General features: G+C 41.2%; 1 protein-coding gene across 2 annotated transcripts in view; it reads right to left on the minus strand.

Moving 5' to 3' along the window:
• Positions 1–4,092: 4,092 nt before the first annotated feature.
• Positions 4,093–21,317, minus strand: part of ELOVL6 (ELOVL fatty acid elongase 6) — a 140,022-nt gene continuing 122,797 nt past the window's right edge. For both annotated transcript variants that reach the window (XM_054030394.1, XM_054030393.1), the window contains exons 3-4: positions 16,258–16,409; positions 4,093–10,469 (exon numbers count right to left, since the gene is read on the minus strand). In XM_054030394.1, the coding sequence (XP_053886369.1) occupies positions 10,045–10,469; positions 16,258–16,409 (577 nt within the window). In that variant the 3' untranslated portion in view covers positions 4,093–10,044. The remainder of the gene's footprint in view (positions 10,470–16,257; positions 16,410–21,317) is intronic.

The raw sequence follows: 21,317 nt of genomic DNA on the forward strand, positions 1-21,317 counted from the left end.
TTGACTTGGGATTTATTAGGGGATTCTGGGGAAACCCTGTGAGTCCTGGCCCTGAAAGAAGGGTGACTGTAGAGAGGCTATCAGAAAGGCCTGTTGACAGGCTTGATAGGAAGAAGTCCAGGGCGGTGGCAACAAGGAGTCTGGCAGAGTGACTCTTAACTGCCTGTCTTGGCGTCCCTGGATTGGAGCTAGGGTTGCCTTCTGTTCAGGTTTTCCCAGGTGCGCCCCTTTGTTCCGCTAGCTCTCTCAGGAAATCTCCGTGGGACTTAGATGTCCAATTTTATGGTCTTAAAATAATCCCAGATATACCTCAGAGGTGACAACCCTAGTTGGTGCCCAGGGTACGTCTGAGTTCGCCTGTCAACCACTGGTAAGGTGGTGTGAAGCCCTGATATAAGGGGCTATGGACTGTTGGAAGGCCTGAGAAAAAGGTGCATGAACCCCTGGACTGAAAATTGAAGCAATGGATTGGACACTGTGTTTTTGCTAAACTTTGTTCCCCCAGAAGGGATGGGCCCTAGCTGGGGGCAGGGGTTTGGAGGGGTGGGGGCTGAGTCATGAGAAAAGGCAGACCATTCCAGGGACAGAGTGGCCATTGGCAGGGGGTGCTAGATGAGGAGAGCCTGGTATGCTCTATGAGGGCACACCTGCAGGAAGTACACCCTTCTAAAATGTTAGTTACTGAAGAAAATGTATTTGATGCACACATTTTATACTTTACTCTTTAGGGTGATAGGCCCTAACCACATATTAATCACATGGGACGAAATGTTTACGTTGTCTGTCAAAATATTTGGAGAGTTGGTTTTGATTTACTCCACAGCAAAACTGTGGTTGTATTTATCTTAGTATTTTTCAGACATTATTTTGGTCCAGACCAGGGCCGGCTCCGGCGTTTTTGCCGCCCCAAGCGGCGGAAAAAAAAAGCAAAAAAAAAGCCGCGATTGGCGGCACTTCGGCAGCAGCTCTACTGCCACCGCTTCATTCTTCGGCGGCAATTCGGCGGCAGGTCCTTCCCCCGAGAGGGACCGAGGAATCCGCCGCTCAATTGCCGCCGAAGACCTGGACGTGCCGCCCTTTTCCGTTGGCCGCCCCAGGCACCTGCTTGCTGCGCTGGTGCCTGGAGCCAGCCCTGATTATGACATTTTGGTGGTGGTGTAGTAATTGAAAGGATACTTTTCTAGTCAACGTTATGCAGGATTATTACATTAATTTTATTCTACAAAATCTTATTGAAATAAGGTAGGGGGGAAATGGGGGTTATATTTGTACAGTAAGTGTAATATTGTTTCATATTGCATAAAGAGAGCTTGGACGAGAGTCTGATCTCACTTACTTTGACATAATCCTGGAATAACTCCATTAAATTCAGTGAAGCTACTCTGGATTTGTTCACATGTTACTAACAGCCAGAGTGTCCGCAGTATGCAGTATATAAAAATAGTTGGCTTTGCTGTAGAAGGAGAAGGGAGTAGTTTCTACTGAATAAAGTCACTTATTTAATGTAAAAATGCACCATGGATTTCAATAGGACTTTGCCTAATTATCAGACTACTTAGGAGTTCTGCATAATACTGACATAATATGATATAGTTACTGTGCAAGAAGGCTAAGATGGTTGCTGCTGCACCTGAGGGGACAAAAACCACATTCCACTTGGGAAAATGCCCTGTGCTATTTGTACCATTAGTTAAGACTAATCATTAAACAAACAGACAAAAGCTAAGCTGTAAGGGATACATTTTCCATTTGCGATGAGGGAATTAATTCCATCAGCAAGAACAGGAGCTGTATTTTGTGTTGAATAATCCGCGTACTGCTTTGAAAATTGACCCCATAAATCTGATGAGTTTACAAAAGCAAGGGAATGCAGAGTGGCTCTATGGTTTGACCAAGGGATGATCTTGCTCCAGCTTTAACTCTTGCCGTCCATTTCCAAACAAATGGTCAAATGAATGCTTTTCCGGGGTGTGTGCACGTGTGGGTACAGATTATGAAATATCCTTTTTTGTCAAAGGATTAAACTTCGAGTGGTTTGCCTGAGCATTTTATATAGCACTGTACATCTAACTGCCCAATGAGACTTTTTTTCTTTCTATTTTTGCTTCCTGTAGAGTGTCAGGATTTCTGCTTCCAGATGGCCCACTGGTGTAATCTGTTCTCAGAAAAAGCACCCAAGGGGAGTGCATTTTGGCTCTGCATCTGACTTAGGTTTAGGTTTGATTTCTAGATTCAGGTTCAAGGCTGAATGGAGTCAAGAGTTCAGGGTTATTGACACTGAAATCTCAGAGGTGGTGGTAGCCTCAGATGGTGAAAAACATAACAGGTTAGCCATTCTCCAGGTGGTTTTTCTCCATTTTTGGCAGAAAATCTGTCTGTGACCCAGAAAATAAGACCCCACTGGTTTTGGCTCTATCCTGGATCTAAAGCTGTTGGGAAGAATAAACATAGAGGTATTCAAGTATGACCCTACCCTGCCTTCCCAAATTCCAAGGGGCTTAGATAAGAGGTTCTCGTTTTGGCCCATCTCTACTGTTGTCCCATTTCCTAAGGGCCTCTTACATACCACATAGGCTGCAGTACTTGGCCACAGCACAGTGTGTTAAGGGCAGAATATAATCAGCCCTCTCTTTTAAGGACACTATGTGAGATTTTGTTAGCACATAAATATTGTCTTGAGGCAGTAGTTTCTTGTACTTAATCAACATAGAATTAAACACATTGCTGGCTTGAATTTTCATACACAGAAGTCCAAGTCTTTAGAGGTCCAAGTGACAAAAGCATTACTAAGGACACCTTGTTTCTATTCCTGACTCTGTCACTGACCTGCTGGGTGACCTTGGACACGTTGCTTCACTGCTCTATGTCTCAGTTTCTGCATCTGTGAAATGGGGACAACAATGGTTACCTTCCATTGTAAGGTACTTTGAGAACGGTGGCTGAGAAGCACTGTAAGAGCTAAGTATGCTTATTTTCTGGCAAAATAATATGCTTGTACATTAAAAGTTTAGCATAATTAGTTAAATCAAATATGGCTTTGATTTAACTGCAAAATTTTAAAAACATGTGTGTTTTTGTTGATGTAGGGCTATGGAAGAAGGTGTTCGTGTTTCAGTAGTGGAGTGTGTCAGTGGTAGTGTAGACTGTGATTGCCAGTACTGAGGCCTGGAGCAAGCAATGTTGTGTTTATTGTTTTGTTAAAAAGAGAAGCATTGTTCCAAACTGCACCAGAGTCTGAGTGTGTGTGTGTGAGGGGGAGGCCAGGGGAGCTGTTTATTGAAACTCTCATGTGGTAGGATGGGTGGGGTAGGAAGAATAAAATAGGGGGTGGTGTGTGGGAAGACCACTGGAACTGTCAGCGTGGCTGAGTACACTGTTTGATGGTTAAAGGGGTTTAAAGGGCACATGGAGGTTGGGAAGAACTCCATACAGAAAGGAGAGACCTGCTCAGAAAACTTCAGCAGAAGTTACTGTGACTCTTTCAGTCTTATGTACAGTTTCTCAAAGGACTGTTTCTGTGTCTGTGCATTCCACCTTTCCATTCAGAATGCAACAGGGCCAGTCTTAAACCAAATGGCACCCCAGGCAAGAAGCCTCTTTAGACACCTCCCACCCTCCATTTGTTCAACTTTTGAATACAGACTACCGGAAACATTTAACTTCAAACATTCTATTTTCCCTTTTGTTGCTAACAACGAAAACAGCACCCTGAGCCCAGCTCCCCAGGCAGTCGCCTGGGTCACTTGCCCCTAAATCTGGCCTTTAATGTAAAATAAACATGATGAATCGAGCTTTTCTAAAGGTAAAATCAAAAGATTATGATCCTTTTGAAACCCATTACCAGTAAAAATTCCTTTTATGCACATTTAAAATATACACACATTATATACTTGGAAAGAATAAAGATGCTTGTGTGTTTGTATAAAAATCATAGTGGGGTGGGGGCATGAAGTGAGATACAATAGGAACACCATAGTTTGATGGCCAAAGAATTGCCTACGTCACCCTATAACCACACATGACAGAATTATTGCCTCAAGAGATAATATAAGAAAATAAAACACAGAAAAATAATTAATTTTCAACCAAAAGTTAAAATTTTATTTTGAATAGCAATATCCCTCCCAAAAAATAAAAAATAAAATTCCTTTTATGTAGTGAAATATCCATTTGAAAATGGCAAAATAAAGATATTTCTCTTATTATTCTCTCCTAGTTATTGTACACATTTAATCTTATCTGAATAGCAATCTAGCTTGAGGTTTAATACTCCAAGAAGCCTAAAAGGTGTATTGGCTTTTGAGAAAGCAGAAAAGTCAATCAGAGCTGTGGGGTGGGTGGGTTTGGGTTTTGGCAGATGGACCTATTTGAAGCTGCCCAGGATTAGGAAGAAGTGGGAGCTCTCGGGAATATCATGATGTAAGGGGAATACTGCTGTATGTCCCATAGGAAATAGATTCAAACACATCAACTTGGCAAAATGCAGCACTCCACTGAGATATTGACATTTTAGGAAAGGCCCATTACCGCCCAAGCTGCAGAACTCACTCTGCAAAGCTGATCTAACTTGGTATAGCTGGTTATCTTGAAACCTGCTAGGTGCTGATCCTGCAACTAGTTCCAAGTGGGTAAAGACCTCTCTGCCCATGTACAGCCACAGTGACTTCGGTGGAGCTCTGCATGGGCATGGATCCAGTTGCAGGATCTGGGTCTTTTGTCTTTAATTAAATGAACAAAAGCGATATAGAAATAAAATAATAGAAAAATATTGACGATTTCTCCTTATAATTTCTGCAGTTCATTTAGGGAGGGTAATGTGGCTAAGGATTAATGACTTGTGTCTTCAGGGCCTGGGAGGTGCTGAGCAACCTCAACACCCATTGAACTTAGCAGGATTTAGGTCTTTTATCACGTTGTAGGATTGGACTGTAAAGGCCTGACCCAAAGCCCACTGAAGTCAATGGATGTCTTTCATCCACTTCAATGGGCTTCAAATCAGACCCTGAGGAGAGAGACATCACACCAATGCTGGAGTTCATCATCATCCATTCAAATTGCTTCCTCTATCAAAGCCAGTTTATTACTATACATAAAGTATACCTATATTTATTTGTATATAAATATATTATACTGTTATAAGTGGTTCTGAAATACAGGACAGAAAGCAAACAATTAACTTGTTTTGATACATCACATTGCACTAACATACTGTATCTGGCACCTGCCCACAAAGGCTGCTGTTTTCATAGTCACAATCATTTGTGTTTTACACAGTCTGTTACATAAAACTGATTACCTGCATACAGGAGGAGTTTAGCTCACTTAAGTGTTTGTCAACTAATATATTCTCCCAAGACTTAATTTTATGAGAGAGAAGAAACATACGGAAATCAAGTCTTCAGGGTCAAACAAATCATAGAACAATTCTGAAGTTGTCAAACACTTGAGTGGGACCAAGGAGCCACTGTGCAATTAACTACTCAACAAAATGTGTAGGGACAGACCATTTCACCGAAGCATTTTCCACCAGCCACAGTAGTATAAGCTATATAGGATACACCCCATTTACATTAGACTCATTTTTAGAAAGGTTGCTAATCCACATTTTAACCTCTCACATCTAATGTCCTAAGCACCCTGATTTGTAAATGGCTTTTATCAGTAATTATCATTTCTTGGAAAACAGGACAGGATTGCCTTGTCATATCTACTGTAACATACATCCTAATCCATGATTCCAACTACTCAGGTTGCTTGTTGACTGTATTCCATCTGCATGGCTGTGTCCTTATTTTGTAAGGTAAAAGCAGTTGTTAGTTTACTGTGACGTTCTCCTGGTGGGCTCCATGGGCGTAGCTCTCCTTTGCATCCAGTCACTCTTATGTGCTATCTGGGAGATCGGACACAAATCATTTGTGACTCTGATGTACAAATGTTTGTAAGCATGGGTTATTTTCCCACAGGCACAACTTAAAGAGCTTTCAGACTTACCCTACTTTTTGACATTTTTATTAACCAGTTGAAAATATTTTCTTTAAATAGTCACTATACAATATCACTGCTCAGCAAGAACCAAATTCTGCTCTTAGCTGTATGAGTGTAAATCTAGAGTAACTCCACTGCCTCCAGTGAAATTATATTGGATTTATACCTGTGTAAATCAGAACAGAATTTGGCCCCAGTGGGCTGAATTCATAATTGGTGTAACTTCTTTGACTTCACAAGGCCAAATGAATCCCATGAACTGTGCTGCCAACTGTCATTATTTTATCCTAGGTTTACAATACTTAGTGTTTTTCTTACAGTCTAAGCTCCTGGAGTCATGTGACTACAACAGAATCTTAGCTTTTATTGAAAAAAGATAAGTCTCTAACCCTCATGTTTGTAGAGTAGAGGTTGAAACTGTGACCCCCTAAAGCTCAAAATGTTAAAGGCAAAGAAAAATAAACCCAACACTTATTATTTTTAAATCATGATTTTTAGGGCCTGACTCATGAATTTTGAACAATTTGGATTGGCAATACTGCATAAACTTCAGTGGAATTACACCAGGACTGAAGCTGGCCCCCTAGGTTTGACCCTGATGTTATTAGAATAAATGATGGGGGCCTGAAAGGGATGTGTGCTTTTTTGAAACTAAAAATATAAAAACAAAGATTTTTGTATTTGGACTTAATCTAATTTAAAGGAATTGAGACTATCACATTTTAATCCAGTGAAACTTCATCAGTAAAAATTCTACTATACAGTACTGCAATATAAATAAGACATAAGTAAATGAGTCCATGGTATGGCATCAGATAAAGCAAATGACCGTTCAATTTTCAGTGCAGCCGTCAATTTACTCAAATATACTGCCAAATACGACTCTGATCCTGCAATCCATTAATAAGTAGTTCTTATCCGAGTAGTCCCATTTATTTGCATGAAGACTTTACTCTGTAGTTGAGTTCCCATTAAGGTGACCAGACAGCAAGTGTGAAAAATCGGGATGGGGGTGGGAGGTAATAGGCGCCTATATAAGACAAAACCCCAAATATCGGGACTGTCCCTATAAAATCGGGACATCTGGTCACCCTAGTTCCCATTGACTTTGGGGACCTCGATATGTACTTGGATTACTACCACACCTTCACTACTGTTACCCATGCTAGCTTTAATCTTTGCCTATCCATGCTATACTCGCAACTTCATTTGCTCTGTAGATGTATTCGTAGAGGAGTAAAGTATTACTCACTGCGTGAAATTCTGGTTTTGTTTAAGTAAATGGCAAAACTCCCAGGACTTCAATCTCGTCCTATGTTTAAATACAGTATCATTTGTTTTTCATCTTGACAAATTAAACAAAATGTGTAAAATACTGTATATTTTTTGAAAATACTGCACAGAAATAATTGTTTTAAAAAAGTCTACTGTATTATTTCCCCTCTATTAAACCACTGAGATTAGCCCATAATACTTTACCTATCTATGGTCTAGCTTCTTATTTGTAATGTTTATTGAGCCTTTAAATAAACATAAAATAAATTAAAATGAATGCAATTTTTCCCATTATTCAGATAAAAGAAGTGGCATTATAGAGTGAAAATGTTAGCCTCATTCAAGTCAATGGCAAAACTATTGATTTCAGTGGAGTCAGGATTTCACCCCTAATTTCAAAAGACATGTGGGTCACTTCCTTTTTATTTCAACCTGCATAGAAATGATTAGAGACCATAGAAACACAGAACTGAACATCTGAATGGCACAATTGTTGGCTTGTTACTGATGCTTCTGTTCTGACTGAATTCAAGTTTAATTTTGTCTTTTTCATCCTTAATGATTTTGCTTCTCTTCAGTTACTGCTACCTTTAAGCCCGGGCAAATATTAAGCAGGAGAAAACAGCTTATTGTGCATTATAATTATCTACTTCCAAATCTGTGAAATACGATCGTTTACACATTTAATTCTTTTTGTCTAATAGCTCTTATACAGTAGTTCTATCATTTAAGCTCACGTTATCTTCATTACTGAATATCACATTTTGCTGTTGGTTGTGTACCATAAAATAAGGCCAGAACATCAATAACGTAAGTAACACACATGTAAACTTGTTTTTCTGCTTGTTATAGTTATGGGTAGGCCCCCAAGGACTTTCTGATTCTTTTAAAAGCATTCACATAATACGGAATGTAACTTTATTTTTTTTCTTCTTCACATAATGAGACACTGAAAGCCCTTCTCGTCTCTAATAGGATATTAAGCAGCTCTGTTTTTATGAATGTCAGCACAATTAAAGCCAAAATAATAGTAATAATACTTTGTACTGTACAATCTCAAATTAAAGCAAGAAAGATAATGACAACTTTTGCATTAACCAGAAAATGTGATTCTCTTCCACTGGACTTTTTTCTTGTTGACAAGTCACATAACATGTATATGGGTGTAGTTGTGTATATTCTATGCAGAACAGCAACCCCTATTCTGTTCATCTAGTTCTTCTAATTGCTTAGTCAAACTACCAAACTGATACAATTTAGAATACTACATTAACACATTTAACATCAAGTTTACATACTTGCTTTTTTTAAATACTAGGAACTTGTACACATTTTATTTGGCTTTGTAAGGACTGAAATGTTACAGATAATGCAATCTACTTTTCTTTGAAAGAATATGGCTCTTATCAACTAACTCTCTCTGAGGTTCAGAGTGAAATACCTTTTCTTCTATCTGTAGCTGACTTGAGAACAGGATGTCTTCTTAAGTGGTCAGCCGGATGCTACAGTACAGATTGTTCTTAATTAAGGATAATTCTCTCCGGACATTAGAGTTAAGCGGTTGCAGCAAAATTATTTCATTTAGACTAATTTTTCTATACAAGTCTCAAGAAAAACTATTCCAAGTATGTTTTGTTGTAGTATCTCCACATGACCAGAGGAGGGCACTTTAAACATCTTTGCATTGCTCATGAAGCAAATGCAGAAACACAGTGTTACCCAAGGTCACATACAGTCCTGCCGAATGCTATTAAGGTTGCAGAGATCTTTTTCTGAAGTTCACAAAAATATAAAAGATGTGCTGTAGCACAGGGCTCTATTCTGCAGATAGAGAGAGTGCCTATCTCTAGCTCTCTAGATTTTCTTCTGATTCCTCCCCACCTTCATTTTCTTCAACTTCTATTATACTGCTGATTAATCTGAGACTCACAGATAATTGTTAAAAATATTTGGGGGTTCTCTCCCTCACCCTCCCCACCCACTGCTCTGTTGCTAGCCCCAAGTGATTTAACAGAGATTGATTTAACCCTCTGTATTATTCTGCTGCAGAAATTCCTTGACTTTGATGCACTTGGAAAAAGCACTCTCTGAGATATGATATGTATTGCAACAGCACATCTCATCACATTAAAATCTTGTAAAATTACTGGTCCCCTCTGCCTGCTCAAAGCATTGATGTTGCATACCAGATCTGCATGCACAGCATAGTACAGAATGGGGAAATCAATCTTTTATCCACTACATTCACTACTGCAATGGAGTTCAATGACTTTCCATAATAAACATTCAAGATAGCCATTCACTTTTCATTTTTGGGGTAAACATGTCAACCCTTTAGGATAAAGTTTTTAATTTTGTAACTGTACTGGTATCATAGACACAAACAGTTTGCTCTCTGCTTTGTTTTGTTCAAATTTAATGCAGAAAAAAGATTAGAAAGGATATAGAAATAATTTGTTTTTAATAAAAAGTCTTTCTTCCATCTTTGGGGAAGAACAACGCTTATTTCCCCCCCCACAAAATGTTATTTTCCTTCCTTTTTCAGAGCTGACAGGTACAAGAAGGAAGATGTCTTTCCTCAGCAGTCCTTTGAGATGGAGTAGAATTCAGTGAGTCCTCACCATGATAGGATCATAAACTTACTGGTTTAAACCAACCTAGCTGTCCCTAAGCTGCCGAGTTTTAGCTGCACCATACATGTTTCCTTGTGCCATTTTCTTTTGTTTGTTTTTATTTTGTTTTTCTTGATGACCCTGAGCTATGGCTTCTGTCTTCTTTATACCACTAGTCAGCCTTCCTTGCTTTTCTGGTTTTGCCGATGTAGGCCTCAAAAAAGAAATGGCAGAATAACACGAAGTAGCTGAGGTACATGAGAGAAGACCAGATGATGTTCTGAACATGGGAGTGGCACTGCCCCTGTTGCATCCAGGAGAAGACCAGGTAATTAACTACACAACCAATCAACATCTGAGTGATCTGTGATAAGGTGATGAACATGGCAAACTTGCGTGAGACTCTGAAGCCAGCAGCCCGCAAGGCATAGTAAGAGTACATAACGGCGTGGACCCCATAGTTCATGGTCATAAACCAGCCACCGCCAGCCACCATGTCCTTGTAAGAGTACCAAGAATAAAGCAGCACCGTAATGTGGTGGTACCAGTGCAGGAAGATGAGTTTCTGTTTCCTAAGAATAATGAATATTGTATCTCCTGTAAGAGAGAAGACAGGGGGGAAAATATCAGAAACAAATCAAACTACTTTGTAATTCTAATGTTCTGCCAAGTTTAAAATGGTGGGAAGTTGTTTAGATTGTAGCGTTTTGGGGCACTGATGAAAACCTCAGATCTAAATACCCCATAACTTTATTGGAATTTAGAAACAACTTCTGTATGTATGTCCAGAGCCAGATTTTACAAGTGTCCCTTTAGATTTATGATTGGGAACCAAAACTCCCAGGTCCAAACACTGTCTGCACTGGTAGGGTCTTTGTTCGAAAAGAACATAGGATCCAATCTTTGTGACATGACTAACTGCTATTTTAAAATGCTACTGCTTAATTTAAAGACATTCTCTGCTCAGGAGGCAATCTGTGAAAGTCTCTCGTAAGCATTGTATTTTTAACTTGTGTTTTGATGTTCTGAGCACAAGCAATGTCCATTTGTCTGATGCAATGTCAGGAAACAGTGGTATTTAACAGACACCAGGAAACCACGTGTAACAAACCAAAAGCTAATTATAGTAAGGGAAGACTGACTATGTGTTGTCCCTGAGGTTATAAGGCAGAAAATTCAAGTCAACATTTTCTAACCTAGGTGCCTAAAATTAGACCCCTAATCCTATATTTAAGCATATGAATGAAATTATCTGATTTCCAACCCCTGCTCACATGAAAGTCAATGAGTGGTAGCTGCTCAGTCAGTTTTTACTAGGTGCCTAAATATGGATTTAGGTGCCCAAATTTAGATACCCCAACCCCCCAGGTTTGAAAATTTCAATCACAGAGCACAAAGATTTTGTATCACTGGATCCTGGCATATAGGACAAAGTGAAGAAAACTCCTTATGGACCCATCCTTTCCTGGGTCTGTTTGCCAGTGGAATTACAGTGGGGTGAGAGCAGAATCAGGCTCTGCGGAGTTACACAATGCAGTGACAGTCATGGGTAACTCAGGGAAAAGTTTGTGCCATTGTGTTCTCACCAATAAATATCTAGACATCTGTGGTACTAAGTGTTAATATAAATAGGAACAGGAGGGACTATACAAAATGTTTTTGTAGCAAAGTTCTGTGTCTGTATAACTATTAAGAAATCTGTTTAATATACATGTCTTTGGAGTTTGTATAAAGAATATTATAACTTGAGCAAACTATTGTCAAATCGTTCACTGTTGATCTACACAAAAGTCATTAACAAACAAAGAAAGTGAGTCTCTCTGCAAAAGGCTTTAGGTTTTTCCCTCCATGCAAGCAGGATTTTTTGAACCTAACTGCCAGTATTGTTAAAGGGACTGTAGTGGTTGGGGGGATGGGGAAGGGGGAGGGGGAGGGAATATAACATAAAACAATGAATACAGTCAAATTTTTCAAAATGATTAGTGACTTTGGGTCCTCAGTTTTTTGGCTGCCCAACTTGGGACACCTGCAACGGGGCTGATTTTCAGGGGCATGTGCTCAGCAATTTCTGTTAATAAGGTCCATTTAAGATGCCGCAAAAACCTGAGCCAAATCACTAATTATATTTGAGAATCTCGGTTGCACCTTCCACTGACACTTCACTCAGAGCTCGCACCCAACCATGTCTGAGGTTTTGAAAAGTTTCTGGGACTTTTTTTCTGCCATTGGTTGTCATTGTAGCTTGACTAAAAGTACTAAATAATGGAAATCATAAAAAGAAAAGACCTCTGCTGTTTCTAGCCAAACTGAAGCAGGAAGTACCAGACATCTCAAGGGAGAACCTGCTCTCATGAGAGTTTGAACTCATTTTTTAAGACTCAGGTCAATACATTTTGTACTCAGTAGCTCCATTAATGGCAATGGAGTCATTCTGGATTGACTGACTAGTGTGACAGCATCAAACAGTATGAATAAGTATCTGAATGCTTGATACTTATGCAAATCAACCTGAAACAGCTGCATTCACTTATTGCTATGCAAAATGCTACTGTATATATAACCTGTACCACTGGAGAGGGAGTGCATGTCTAAACACTTCCTGGTTTTATAGAGAAAACGGGGTAATTCTGAAATACCTCATATCCCTTTCTTCCAAATTCTCATGCGATTGCTGCAGAAATATGTTTTAGTCTTCTTTCCACTTACTGTTTCTTTCCTCTCTTCCTGCTGTTTGCCACTACTGCATTGATCTTAATTATTTTATTTATATGCATATGCTCTTCTTACAGACAGTGATTTATAGGGGGGCAAAAGTGTAAAGCATGAACCACAAAGTGTGTTTATATGTGCATATATCCTTGGAAAATCCAAAAGATGAACCTTAGTGAGGGGGTGGAACTAAACCTATGCCTTAAATACACAGGGCCACCCGGGGGGGGGGGGGGGGGGGGGAGGCAATTTGCCCTGCAAGCCCTGGCCCGGAGGCGGTCCGGGTCTTCAGAGGCATTTCGGCGGCGGGGGGCTCTTCAGTTGCTCCGGGTCTTCGGCAGCATTTCGCTGGCGGGTCCTTCAGTGCTGCTGAAGACGCGGAGTGACTGAATGGCCCCCCACCGCTGAAGACCCAGACTGCCGCCAGGTGAGTACAAGCGCCGCAGCTCCCCCGCTTTGCCCCAGGCGCCCTGAATCCTCTGGGCGGCCCTGTACATATACCTCTACCTCGATATAACGCTGTCCTTGGGAGCCAAAAAATCTTACCACGTTATAGGTGAAACCGCTTTATATCGAACTTGCTTTGATCCGCCAGAGTGCGCAGCCCCGCCCCCCTGGAGCACTGCTTTACCACTTTATATCCGAATTCCTGTTATATCGGGTCGCGTTATATCGGGGTAGAGGTGTACTAATGCTACAGTTACACACACTTCTGTTTGCTACATTTGCTGCAAGAATGCCGAGTCACATTGGTTAGAACCTATATTTCTAGCAGATAGTTCCTAATTTTAACAAAACCAAATCTAAGTGGGTTTTCGCGTAATTCAAACAATAAGAAACCAAAGAGTCTGAAACAGCATGAAGGGGGCTGTGTGTCTTCTTGTCTCATGTGCTGATAAATTGCTAATCGGAAATCCACTGAACTGAGTTTGCTGCTGAAATACAAACCTATTCCTGCTGTTTATCTGTATTTAGTGAATTCTGCTGCTCTGTGAGGTTTCAGTAAGCTGCAGCCTCAGTAGTGAACTGGAGGACTACTGAATTGTTGTCTCCTACTTTGTATTAAGACCATTCTCTCTCATACTAAGAAGTCCTATGAGCAGCAAAAGTACAGGCTTGGTACTAAACATAGCAAGTATATTCTTTACAGCCTTACAAAAACTGCTGGAGAGAAAACCATTTACAAAATCTGCCTCCAATAGGAGGGTGGGTGGAAGAACTACAATACTATCATAAAGGTGTTTATTTTCTGTCTGCAAGAAGCAAACTGTCAACCTAGGTTTCTGGTGTGTTTAGGGGGAGAAACTACAATGTTCCTGTGTGTACACACACAAAATACGGACAAATAAAACAGAACTGAGGTAGAATAGGACCTGAAGCCTCTTGCTTCCATAGCTTGACGTTATTGTGTATGGTTTTCAGATTTATATACAGTAAGACAGACGCTGAGTCACCCTGCAAATCACTCTATTAATGTTTATCTGTAATGATTGACTGCTTCAGACATGGGGCACCCTGTACAGTCTGACAGGGAGTTTTTTGTGGTTATTTATGGGACAGGCTTAGATAAGGTTATGGAGGAACCTAGTGTATTGCTCTATACTGGGTTCAGGACCTGTCCCCATGCAATCAGTCAAAGTACAGTGATAAGCCCAAGGCTATGCAACTTTCCCTTGACACTGGATACAGTCAGTATGATGTCTATTCTTGGCCATTGAACCTGTGACCTACAGAGCTTAACCGTGAACCTCAACAGCTTGAGTTTAAGGACCCTGGCTGAAAGCTGTAACAGATTAATCTCTGCTGCAGACAACACGGGGGGGGGGAGGGAGGGAGACACGGCACTGAACAATGAGTTACATCAGGTTTTCTTCACCTGCTGACTAATATGTATGTTCCTGAGCTACCAGCTGCACAAAGTTGAATAGCCCCAGGAACCTGGACCTAAAAGCACTTCTATTTTTAGACTGAACCTCTGATTCCTTCTCCACCCCCCAATTTCTACTGATCCTAGGTGGCTTTTAGGGTGATGTCCCATGGCCATATGGAGTAGTCAACCGCTTCCTCTCCTTATACTCCAGCCTGGATAACTTGTTCTGGTTGCACATTCTGGGAATTTCTATTGAACTTTATTTTTATTCTGAACAAATTGCATCAGGAGTATGGGCTGGATTCTGCCTTCACTTACGCTGATATAAGCGAAGAGTAACTCCACTGAGGTTAATGCCATTTTACTGGTGAAAAGCTCATAGCAGAGGATGTATCAGACCTTAAGTATATCTGTATGTTGGTTGTTGTTCAATTTCAGTCAAGAAGTCATGGTCACTAGCTCAGTGGCCGATACCCAGCCCTGGTTGGTAGCAGACTACCCAAAAGCAATTGATTTTTAGTTATGTTCAATGAGTTGATGGTCACTAGGTGCCCACATAACCAAAACCACAAACACTAACTAGCACCTATCAGCCATCTCAGAAGAGACCAAGGACTGAAGACAGATCTACAATTTCATTCCTATATGTCACCTGTCCAGATCAGGCTTGGGGTATATTAGCAGGGTAGTATGGGGAAACTTGCATTGGCAATGCCTGTACTATATCTGAGAGAGCACTTCATGGTCCAGCACTGCTGAGCTAACAAATTTAACAAATACTAAATTTAGAAATAGGGGTCAAGGCCCAACTATTTTGCAGAAGGCCTGTGTATATGATCCTTAAAGTAAAGGAATGAAGTTTCCAATGCCCTGGCTGGTACAACCATTAGATAAAGGCTTATTTATCTCTAGATAAGGTGAGAGGAGAAACAAGGAACCCTATGAAGAGATAAATGAAAAACAATGCAAGGTGGGCTTATTTGACACTGTCAGTTATCTTCTATGGGAGAAGAGATTGCCCCAGCATGAATATTTTCCTTAATCAACAGGTGACAGACTGCCCCCAATCTAGCAGATAACACTAGGTAACTCTCACTTCCACTATGAACTGCTAATAGGGGTTAGGTTGTCCCTAACCATAGCATAGGTGTTTAGAAATAGTGGGGAAAACAAAGGCACAAAAGGTCTCGCTGCCTCCTTCCATACCCTCCAAAAAAGTCAAGGAGAAATAAGGTCCCCTGTGCTTGGGGGAGCACAGAGACTGCTCCATCCATTGCCCCTAGTAGTACACTGTGCCCCAGAGAGGGGGCTGGGAGGTACAGGGCCAAGAGCCTACTTGCCCTCTAAATTGGCCCGTGGAGTTTGCTGGGGGCACTGGGAACGAGCAGGCTGTACCATCCCAGGAGTACTGGGGAGCTACAGAAGGGGCACAATGTGTGGGCTTCATGTGGTTCTTTAATGTCCCCGACTCAGAGCTGTGCTAAATGCCACGGGTTAGCCCAGGGGCATGAGTTAACTATGCAAAGTCCCAAGCTTGTCTAAACTGAATCAAAACTGCTAACAATTAACGTGAATTGACCTGAGGGGTTTGAGAATCATCTTGTTCAACTTTTCATTGCTCTAATCTTAGCTCAATTGAGCGTAAAGCTCAGCGACTGAGGAATACGGGTGGGGTTTGGTTTGGCTTTTTAATTTACAAGCCTGAAAAGCGGTTTTCAGCAGCACTGAATGGTCTGCATGTTTTCTGTATAAACTCTTTTGCCCAAAATGTGCACATTAAACAAAAACGAGAGCAGGGGTACTCACCTAGTTCGGGTGCTTTGCTTAGCACAAACGCGTAAGCCCAGAATTTGCTGACAGGTCCATTGTAAAAACTCTGGTCACACACTGACTGCTTCAGGCCTTTGGTCATCAGAATGTACAGCATATAAGCACCAGTTCGAACAGCACCAAATATACTTCAGAATAGAAAGAGAAAATAAAGAACATTCACTAGTTACTTAATAGCTAGACTTAATCACTTCAAATCATTATAGTAAAAAGCTAGTGATGGTCTTATTAGCAGTTTGGGGCCAAATATTGATTCAGGTGTATAGCTAGAGTAACTTCACTGTCTTCAAGAAGTGAATCTGAACTTCCAGAGTGAGTGGAGAATATGGGTGTTTTATTGGACTGAAATAATACTACAGGTGACAGTCTGGTACAGTCACATCAGCTCCCTTCTTTCAGTCCTAGGGAAATGCTACTTCAGGTGTCAAGAGTAGATGGGAATGTCTCCTTTAACTCTGAGTGTGCAACCTGCAGAATTTTGATCTTACTGGCTGGGAAACTGCACTGTGCACAAGCAGTGAGTTTAATAGCAGCTTGCATTTTTTATTGTTATTAACTCCCTACCCTGGGTTTCTCAGTGTGTTCTTTCATCTGTTTTCTGTGCCCCAGTCCTGCAATGAATTTCATGCAGGCGGAATCCTGTACCCAGCCAGAACTCCACTGACTTCAGTGGGGAACCTGCTTCAAGAAAGGAGCATAAGCTTGTAAATGCTTTTGGTAGAAGCTCTGGCTGGCTTCATTTTGTGTCTCAGACACCACCTGGCACATTATTTGCTCTTAACTCATTACTAATAGAGGAACTGACAAACTAGCACTAGACAAATTCATTTCATGAGATGCACAAATCACCCTCATTTCCTTAAACTTGTTTGGACAGCCAGATATGTTGTGTTCTGTAAATGAGGTATATTAGGAAGTACATTATGGTGTTAATTAGTGTCATTGATGGAGGAGCTCATTTTAGATTACAACTGGCATACAGGTGGCACTATTGAAACCGTTTTGCTTCAGCAACACCAGCTGTACCATCATCTAGTAGCTGAGCAGGTCTCCACTTTGCAACCACTAGCCGTTGGCTCAGTAACCAGAAGGATGAAAGGCCATTCTGGATGCATTACACTCCAGCTTGAAAACCGAATGGGGAGAGAAACTGAAAGGCTTCTTTCTCACCCTGCTTGCTAAGTTACAAGAGCACTCATGCATACTGGTTAGCTGAGTGGCTTCACTAGCATTTCTGAAGTCCATACTTTGAGGACTTTAAGTAACACAAGCAGCCTGAAAAAAGTTAGGGCTTTTCACAATCTGAACGCTCAGGCATACAGAATTCACCACACTGGATCACTGTGCCCCACCACATCACCTCAACTAACACTGCCTTGCATCACTTCAGCCAACGTCAGCTCACATTGCTGTGCGCCAGCATGGCCTTGCATCACCTCCCCCCATCCCTGAAGTCCATCGTTGTCCCACAGCACCATGCCGCATCGCTGTTCAGTTTAACTGTCCTGCATCACCTCCCTCATCACTGTGACTCATCCCTTCCCAGCATCACATCCCTGCTGCCTACCTCACATCATGTTGCCCTGCATCGCCTCCTCCATCCCTGTGCCCCATTCCCAGTGCCCTGCAACACTGTTCCCACTCACTGGTTTGTGATACTGCTCCATCACTGCTCCACATCACCAACTCCATCACTTCTCGGCATCTCTATGCCCCTTCACTGCCCCCATTACTGTGACCCACCAGAGCCTCCCATCACCTCCTCCATCACAGTCTCATATCATTGTGCCCCCATCACTGCTGTGTCACTGCCCCCATCTGTGTGACCCATCACTGCCCTGCATTCACCACCTGGCCCATGTCTCCCACTCAGCTCATGGTCCCCTGTCATGGACAGCCACGTGAGAGTAACAGGGTTGATGTGATGGATTTGACTGTGGAAATGTATGCATATAGGCAATACATATTAATCACCCATGCAAAAAAAGAGGAAATATGGTGTACATTTTTAACAGCCATTGGGACAGCTCACCTAGAGTTATGGTTGATTCTCCATCACTTGCAGGCTTTAAATCAAGACTGTATCTTGCCAGAGATATGCTTGAGCTCAAACAGAAGTTATGGGCTTGAGGCAGAAATTACTAGTTGAGTTTCTATGACCTGTGTTACACAGAAGGTCAGGCTACATGATCATAATGGCCCCTTCTGGCCTTAAAATCTGTGAATCTATTAATCTAGGTCTTTATATCAGTTGTATAAAGTCTCTTGACTTCTAGACCTACAGCATAAACAGGTATGTGTAAACTGATCATTGCAGGCCAGCAAAACACCATCCCCACCCTCACCGCCATATACAATATTGCACAAGAACATTGTACCAGACATTACAGTGGTTTTTAACTTCCTGTGGAGCATCAAGTATTGGGTTCTTCACCTGTGCTGCACATGGAGGGAAATGTTGCTTGCTGACTCCTGCACTGATCACCTTATATCTTGAAGCATGAGGTTTGGGTATTCTATTAGTATATATAACTACAGGTGTTATTAATGTACAAGTTATCCTGTTCTTCTAAAGGTCAAGCTTCATTGTATGATACGATGGTGATATCATCATTTGTATTGCAATAGCTATTAGGACCCCCACTCATGGACCAGGACCCCATTGTGCTAGGTGCTGTATAAAACATCTCCATCCTTAGCATCTACCTGGACCCTACGGTCTCTCTTCTCTGTAGGGTTGCTTTCTTGTAGAACCTTTTTCCCAGCATGCTTTTCTCATATCTTTCTGGGGCTGGCCCTTTAACTTTGGCAGAGACGGACAACTGCAACCTTAAAGCAGCTATATTTAAATTGGGTGCTCCTTGCTGTATCTCCTCGTCTTCCAGCTAGTAAGTATTCTAACTCCTGTTATGCTTTCCTTTTCTCAGTCCTGAGGAGACAGCACAGTGAATTCCACAGGCTGACTGGGATAGCCATGTTGCTGTTGTTTCATTTAGGAGTTGGGTGGGACAGCAGGGATTAGTGGGATCAGATGGAATATGTCCTGGATATGCAGTATCAAGTAATCTAATGTCAGCACTGAGGCATTTGCTGACATGAAAATAAAATGTGGAAGAAAAAAATCTGAAAGAAATATCCTCCAAAGTAAAATAATTGCAAGCAACATTATGTCCATTGCTCTTTTAAAAGAATCATGTTTTAATAACATTTGCAAATCAAACAGGTTTCTGAATCATGAATTTAAGCTCAGATCAGAATAGTGTCTGTTTAAAATGACAAAATTCTGATTGAGCTAAAACTGGTGTAAATCTGGAAACCCAAAGAATTACTTTAGATATATATCCAAGTAACAGAGCAAAATCTGGCCCCTAGGGCACACTGATCAATTCTTAATTTGGCACGGATGAGATCACATACGTCTTTATATATTTCTTTTTTGTTAGTATTGTTCTGTGGTTTTCCTTTGGTACTATCTATGTGTGTGTGTTCGTGTATTACCAATTACACTGGAAGCCTAGATGGGTAATAGCAATCCCATGGCAGGACACTTTGTTCTACCTCCATGTTTCTAACTGGGAGTGACTTGTGATTAGTATTCTACCCAGAGTTTGCCTTACTCAACCATAGTGATCTTTTATATTAGGCAGATGAAAGCAACATTACCTTCAGCATAATACATACATTTAACTGATATATTGGGGTGTGTTATGTGCCTAAACTCTAGCCAACTGACAAGCTGGAGTTACCAGACAGAGTAATGTTTAGTGAATGCCCCAAAGTGCATGTGAACTCAGAGAAACGGAGCTGCTTTTTTGTGCCCCCACCATTTAATCATGTCGTTCCTTCTGTGAGGTGAGATCAACCAACGGATTTATGACTCACATAGAAATGATGTGCAGGAGGGTGATGGGATTGCTTGCTCAGTAAATCACTTCTACTTCATTTTGCCCAGGCCCTGGTCAGTACTGTCACTATTGTGAGGCATTAAAATGAACTGCCTACCAAAGCAGTCTGGCGAGTGGGAAGCAACTGGGATTCTAGAATTAAGGTAACGACTGAAAAGTTACAGCCATTCCAAATGAAGAGATTTATCAAAGACATACTGCACTGGTAAATACTGCTTTTTCATCTATTCAAATAAAAAATGGCCTGCATTTCTTTCCCTTCAGGCTGTGCCTTCTCGAATAGACTAACAAGCATCCAAATGATATGTTTTGATCATGTTATGGACAGATAAATATCTGCAAATATAAAAATAATACTCTTCACTTACTTTCTCCTTTTAACATGTAAAAAGCAACAGAGGGTCCTGTGGCACCTTTAAGACTAACAGAAGTATTGGGAGCATAAGCTTTCGTGAGTAAGAACCTCACTTCTTCAGATGCCGGCATCTGAAGAAGTGAGGTTCTTACCCACGAAAGCTTATGCTCCCAATACTTCTGTTAGTCTTAAAGGTGCCACAGGACCCTCTGTTGCTTTTTACAGATTCAGACTAACACGGCTACCCCTTTGATCCTTTTAACATGAGACTCAAAACATTTTAAAACATGGATTAAGACCATGAGACTTTTGAGTGGGCATCATCATCACCCCATTTTGGAGATGGGGGAAATTGAGGCACAGGGCAGTTAAGTGATGGGACTAAGGTCAAAAAGCAAGTTAGAGATAGGAATGGTCTCTAGGAACCCTGACTCTTAGGTCACTGATTTAACCACTAGACAACACTCTTTCCACACCACAGTAATAATGGGAATTGAACCTGCTTCTGCGGGGCTGAATGAACTCTCGGTGTCCGTGCTACATAGCGATGAAAGCATCTGCCAAACACTACTACATATACTAAAATATTGCCACTGAAGTGCTGAGCAGAGAATGTGGTCTTATTTCAGCTCTTTAGAACTATCCCAAAATATCCAATTTTCTTGTTTAGCTTGCTGCAGCATCAGTACTGTGTGTTGTTCTACCTGGAATATTTGACATATTTTCTGCTCACAGATCTAGAGACAAAGCCCATTTTCTGGCTCTGAACAACATGC

This window comes from Malaclemys terrapin, chromosome 5, assembly GCF_027887155.1.
Source record: "Malaclemys terrapin pileata isolate rMalTer1 chromosome 5, rMalTer1.hap1, whole genome shotgun sequence".
Classification (NCBI taxonomy): domain Eukaryota; kingdom Metazoa; phylum Chordata; order Testudines; family Emydidae; genus Malaclemys; species Malaclemys terrapin.